The following is a 6,603-nucleotide window of genomic DNA, read 5'->3' on the forward strand; positions in this document are numbered from 1 at the left end:
TTGCCTTTCCTCCTCGGGGACCCAGCCTACAGAGAAACTGTCCCGAGTTTTTTCCCTTTCTACCAGGCCAATGGTGACAGTGTATGAGTATTACTGGACATTTTTCATGCTCTTGGGCTGTCCTATTGCCAGGGATCAGCACGCTCCTGAATGTTCTCCTGATCTGGCTCGAAGTTTAAAATCCTATTGACATCAACTGAAGAAAACTCTCAACATGCAAGATCAGAATTCATACTTCACAAATTCTTCACCTTCCATTGGTACTTCTATTACACACAAAAAGGCTACCTGGGAATTCAAGTTTCCAACATAGACTGTTCTCCTGATTTCATCAATTTTGGATGGATCGACATTCCCCATAATTGGTGGTTGTGGTATTTCTCCCAGTGCTGTAATGTTGGGGTCCAATGCTGCTGCTGGTATAGCCCCCAAAGTGCCAAGTGAAACACCAAGCTGGAAAACAGAAAAACGGCACATGCTTTGCAACCAAGCACTGGTGAGAGATACTTAACTTGTTAATACTTGCCTGCCTTGCACGTTTCTGTAAGAACAAATCTAATGAATATAGGCAATACTTTAAACTTTAAGGTCCCAGTGGAACACGCTTTGTAGAGAAGAAAAATCTACCCATAAATAAGTGCATCTATACCCATGGGCTATCAGGTAAACTCTTATCAAACACATCTGGCCAGGAGTGCCGTGTATAAATCAGAAAACATACAGGCTTGAATTTCTAATGCTTACAGCCAATCAAATGGAGCAAGATCTCTTCAGAAACTCCTAATATTATTTTTTTAATTTTCCCACAAGTTATTAGGAGTAGATAAGGAACTGCTGAGCCCTTGCTGAGCACGGGAAGAAGGGAATTTTCAGTGGCCAGGGCCAATCTGTCCTGTAATACATATCAGTCTATCCAAGGGACTGCCAAGGTACCTCTTAGTCAAACACATCACAAAAGGCAACATTAATTACAGCTGAAATATGAAGGGCACTAAGTCTTAAGTTCTTAAGTCACTTCCTAGAGACTGAGGACAGCAAAGCTCTGTTTGGAACTGAGAATTGAAATCTGTCCTGGGGAATCTTATTAAAAAAAGAAGTCACTTGAAAATCACTATCAAATTGGTCTGCCGAGTTATTGGTTTTAATTTTATTTTCTCCAGCTTAAAAGCAACTGCTTTTTCAGCAAATTTTCTAACAGTATGAGAAACTCTCAACAAGCCACCATTGTAACAAAAGAGAAAACTTGAAATTCTCCCCGAATACGTCACAGCAGCCTGCTGATGTCCAGAAAGGCTTAGAGAGGCAAAAGGAACTGAGCAGAAGTAGCAGCACCTAGCTCCTATGCTTTTTTTTAGTGAAAACAGTCAAAAACCCTGTCGTAGAGATATCAAGTAAAAGTATTCTAATGCAAGGTAACTAATACATTGTAACATTTTTAGGAGGTGGGTAGAAGCGCCTCTGGGACAATTTAACGGGTCTAGGGAAGGACAACTAAAATAGATAGACGCAAAATCAGTATTTATCCACTATTTTGCGAAATCATAATCTGAAAGAAAAACCCAGGAAAGGCAGTGCGTGGACATCCTGTGATCTACCCTCAGAAGAGGCACCACAGCTAAACCCTCACTGATCTAGCATACAAGAGGACAATACCCATGGACGACAGTTCTTGTTCTCTGAACCCAGAAAATGCTACCGAGTATAGGTGAAACCAGAAATCAAAGAGCGACTCAATTTTACTTACTGTAGTCAAAGGTGTTGGTGTAGGTATAGGAAGCAACCCTGCACCAGGCATCAGGCTTGTCATAGTAGGAGCAGGCGCCAACAGAGAGAGGGCTTTGGCTTCATCTGGTATTTTACCTGAAGAAGCAAACAAAAGCGTTACACAGAGTTGGAACACTACACAGATGTTACTCTTTCTATGATTTTACAATTACCCTTTCAGTTAAAAATGTAATAAATAACAATGACTCTATCTACCAGATCCTTACAAAGAAACAAATAAGAACTTAAGTTTTTCCCTCTACCCTGCTCTACTAGGAAAAACAAAAGTGAGCAATACTTCAAAGACTAGCAATCTCATTAATGGATTATTATTTTAAAAACTGAATAATGTATACAATTATTTAACACTTTGAGCTATGGGTCACCTGTACTGGAAACTTAATGTTCATGAACCAAACGATATCAAGCATGGACGCTTTCCCAGGGCGGTGTTTTCGCGGTGATCGAAAGTTGTTTTACACATGACAACCGTTCGTGTTGGCTGCATCACTAATAGCACACAGAACATCAGATACAGAAAAGAAGAACATTTTTTAAAGTTTAATCCCCAGAAATGGCAAATAACCAAATCAGTAAAAGAAAAAAAGAAAAAAAGAAAAAAGAAAAAAAGAAAAAAAGAAAAAAACCAAAGTATGTGCTAACGGAATGTGCTTTTTTTTCTTCTTTTAAATAATTCCTCTGGTGTACCTACTTTGGATGCAAAAATAAATAAAAATAAAATAAAAACTACTGAACTACTGTGACTCCACACAATACATACTACAAGTGAAGTTGAAGGTGGAGAAGGGGAGAGGAGGGCAGAAAACATTTAGACTGGTACTGTCTTACATTCTAGGTCACCTCAGCTTAGCTGAAACCTTGATAAATTAGTTTTAAATTTACTCAGATTGAAGAAAATCATAACTGATCAGCTAAGCAAACCATATTTTCCCAAAATCCGTGTTTCTTACTATTTCAACCAGATTATATTCTCCCTGTCGTGCTAAAAGTTTAAGTAATATCTAACAGGAATTAAACACAGTTTTCATTCAATGTTAGTCACAGTAAGACTGCTAAATGAGCCCCCAAGAATCTTCAAAAATCGAAACATTTAATAGCTAAGCAATTATGATTACAATGTACATATTAAATTTGAAATGCAAAGGGATTTAAACTTGTACAAACATTAAACACTAAACTGAAAAACTACAGAAAGTTCTAATTACACTAGGTATCTACAATCTATTGAAAATTACTGGCATAATCGCATATATCCAACTGAGCCCTTTGGTATTACCCCATGCACTTCAGTGAAGGAAATGCTTTTATCTAAACATTGTTCTAAAAGTTAAACTATATACAAATATTGCACCAGTGGCTTTTACTGCTTTGGTTCAAACTGTGTATGTTTTAACTATAAAACCCTCCATTTCTGGATTTTAAAATGAACATATAAGTTCTCTTATCAAAAAGCAAAATACGAGTTAAGTTTCAAAACACTCTGCAGTTTTAGCTGTAAGAGTTCCAATAGACCCACAGGAAACATATTACTTAAAAAAAAAAGTGTTTAAAAAAAAAAAAGGCATTGCAAAGCTATTGTAGGTATATGCAGCAAGGACTGGGTTACAGTTGGATATGGCCAAAGGACAAAACAAATCTAAATGAAAATTTATATGTAGCATGGGTGGAATAGAAAAGATAAAATAACAGTACCCTTTTTTTTCATGCTTCCTATTTACATTTATTTTATTTATGTTAACTTTTGAGGCACCTTGCTCCTTAACATGTAACAAACCACTTGATTTTGCTATGTAAAGGAGAAAAATAGGAAAAATTATTAGCACTTAAGAATTAACTGTGCAATAACTACTTCCAGGGCTTTTAAAAAAAAAACAAACATGCATGAATCTGACTCATCATCACACTGTTCAGCACTCTTTACAGATCTCACTTTGAAATCATGCAATGAGAGGTGTACCTGATCTGCCTGACTGCTCATGAGGTTCAGGTACTTGACTGTGCATCCTGCCTAATACGTAGCTATCAGGCTTTCGAATATACAATTCCAGCAGCTGTGCATGCAAATTAGGCATAGAATTATGTATGAGTTCTTCTGAAAAATAGAAATGCTTAAGTGTTTTCAAATGACCAGTGAATAAGACCTTACCCTGAACAGCTAGCAACTTGAAATCAACTCATGCCTGTTTCTACAGAAACAACAGACATGGCTCAAGTAAATCCAACGGCAGAAATGGCTCCTGAAGTGGTGTGTCTGCATTCTAATTTAGATCCTTGGTCACTAACGTACATAAGTATATGCCTAATTTAAGTATGCGCTTACATACAGCCAATTCAATGTACACTTAACCAGATAAACTGTAGAGATGCTTGGGCATTTAGCCCTTTTGACTAGGAACTGAGTTAGACACATAACTGAACAGCAATGACTCAGGTGCAGAAGAGCACTTAAATACAAGCCTAAACTTCAAGTACATGGCTCATCTTACTGAAATAACTGGAATTATTCCTTTGCTCAAATGTTGCTCAAGGAATCCACTGAATGCTTTCGGTTAAGTGCACCATTACAGCAGTTCAAAGAATGAATAACATGCATATCTAAATTACAAAGTTAGAAGCATTTTTTCCAGAATACGTTGGTCCTTCAACAATGTTTATACAATACAAAATCTAGTTGCTCAGTTCCAGGCCACAAAGAAAGATTCATTTATTTTATTCAAGAATGGGAAAAGGTCTATCTCTACAGACAGAACCCTGAAAATTTGCCTCTATTCAAAGATACTGCTTTTCAACAGATCACTCTCCAGTTTTTAAGACCAGGTCAAACTTTTCAACAATTCTATAGAAAACAAACTGGTGTGGGGAAAAAAGAAAACTTAAAATGTCTTGCAAATTTATTTCCCTGTTCTTTAGACAGTTTTGAAAAGCAAATTAATATGTGAGGCCAATCAACCTCACAAGTTGCAGGCTTTAAGTTTTGGAGTTTTATCTCCATTAATTTGTTTATTAAAGGAGTACAAACCCACAAATATAAAACAAAACATGGGTTATGACACAACGAATTAGGACGCTTCAGTTTAAGAGTAGCGGTTTCATTTTTTAAACTGGTATTTAAAAGCTGAATGGAAATGAGGTAAAGATACTTATTTTCTAATGAGGGAAAAAAAATATGTCACATCTATTCCACATCCTTAGAAGGATTTCTTAGGAGCTCTTGTGTTTAGTAAATTACAGATTCTATGATCAATTTATTGATTCTTCACTTCGCAAAAGGATCTGGAAGCAGATGTAGATTAGCTCTGCATTGCCTAGAGACACCTTATGCTTCTTAGGAAATGTACAGTAAGGATCAGCTATGATGGTTATTTTTTGGATCAGCAAAGTGCTTGAGAGCCTTATTCCACCTAGTCCATATCAGAATCCATTTTGCTAAATGTATCTTCATTAAGCAAGTACTAATCACAGTACTTATATCCCCCCTCCAAGTACTCAGGAGTTGTGTTCTGCTCTTTGTACTGAAACTACATTGTTAATCCTCCCCCACCCCCCAAAAAAACCCTGCTTCTGCAATAAATAAATTTGCTTGTTTTAAAAATACTTACAGTTCACATCTACTCTAAACATAATTAAAGGAATTGTTATCTTCCTGCTATTTTAAATCAATGGAAAATGCACACTTACAAATAAAGTAATTTCTGTGTGATCCAATTAATGATTCTTATTGGATTTAGCAGCAGTGATTAAAGAGATAAACACCTACTTGCAATTAACTCAACTGCCACAGCTAAATCCAACAGAGATCATGAAGCAAAGCTCTTCCCAGCTGCAGCGCACAGCCTGGTGCATTACCAGGGTGAAACCAATTGATTCCAGTGCAGCTGGCTGGGAAGACCAATGCCTGAAAACTACACAGCACATGGTTCACCACTTCAGTTTCAAGGCTTCCGTTTCAGAAGTAAGAACATCCTTTAGGGATGAGAACCTTCTCAATCACTCCAGCATGAACTGCCAGGGCTTCTGAGATTGAGACGACCAAGAAGGCACTTTTTCTTTCTTTTTTAAATCTTCTTCTTGAAATAACCAGAACTGGAGCGTGTCGAAGTGCAATATACACATACATACACACACACACAGAGAACTGCTTCAATCTTCCCACAGATAACAGCGTTAAAAGACAATGTGCCTCACATAACACATTCCAACCAAAACCTCAGGCTGCATTTGTACTTATGAGTGGTAAACAGTTTTTTCTGAAAATTACAAAAACAAAAGGATGAAATCTTACTGCCACTGACCTCACTGGAGCAAGGTTTCATCAGAAGCGAACGAGTATTTCATGACATCCAATACTCAAGAAAGTTCAGTTTCAGAAATAATTATTTTAAACTCTTCATATTAGACATAAACAGTAAGCCTTCTTTTAAAGATATCATGCAACTTAAAATAAAACTACTCTGCTGAGAAGAGGAAAAATAGCAGAGAAAGATCATGACTCTACTTTGTAAAGTTAATTTCTCCAGAAGTAAGAGTTTAACTGCCCCTTTCCAAGATAAACTCAAAGCATAACATATGAAAGAATATATCTTAAAATTGATATATTTTTCACTATTCCTGTCTGGTTCACCTGTTGAATTTAGATGAATGTATTCCAAATCAAATTTATCCATCATTCAAAGCATAAAAATTAATCATATTCTAAATTCAGTGCATACCATCCACCATTCATAAGCAGCTTCAGGTTAACTTCAAAATGAAACACTGTGAACCCTTTACAAAACACCATTTTTACAGAACTGAAGTACCAGTTCACAAGTACAAGGG

At 36.6% G+C, this 6,603-nt stretch overlaps 1 protein-coding gene across 1 annotated transcript in view; it reads right to left on the minus strand.

Moving 5' to 3' along the window:
* Positions 1-235: 235 nt before the first annotated feature.
* Positions 236-6,603, minus strand: part of LOC104511977 (serine/arginine-rich splicing factor 11-like) — a gene marked incomplete at both ends in the record, with an annotated part of 9,317 nt that continues 2,949 nt past the window's right edge. The window contains 2 exons of the mRNA XM_010154788.1: positions 236-453; positions 1,745-1,860. Coding sequence (XP_010153090.1) covers positions 236-453; positions 1,745-1,860 — 334 coding nt within the window. The remainder of the gene's footprint in view (positions 454-1,744; positions 1,861-6,603) is intronic.

The sequence above is a fragment of the Eurypyga helias genome, unplaced genomic scaffold (genome assembly GCF_000690775.1).
Source record: "Eurypyga helias isolate BGI_N326 unplaced genomic scaffold, ASM69077v1 scaffold12037, whole genome shotgun sequence".
In the NCBI taxonomy this organism is placed as follows: Eukaryota; Metazoa; Chordata; class Aves; order Eurypygiformes; family Eurypygidae; genus Eurypyga; species Eurypyga helias.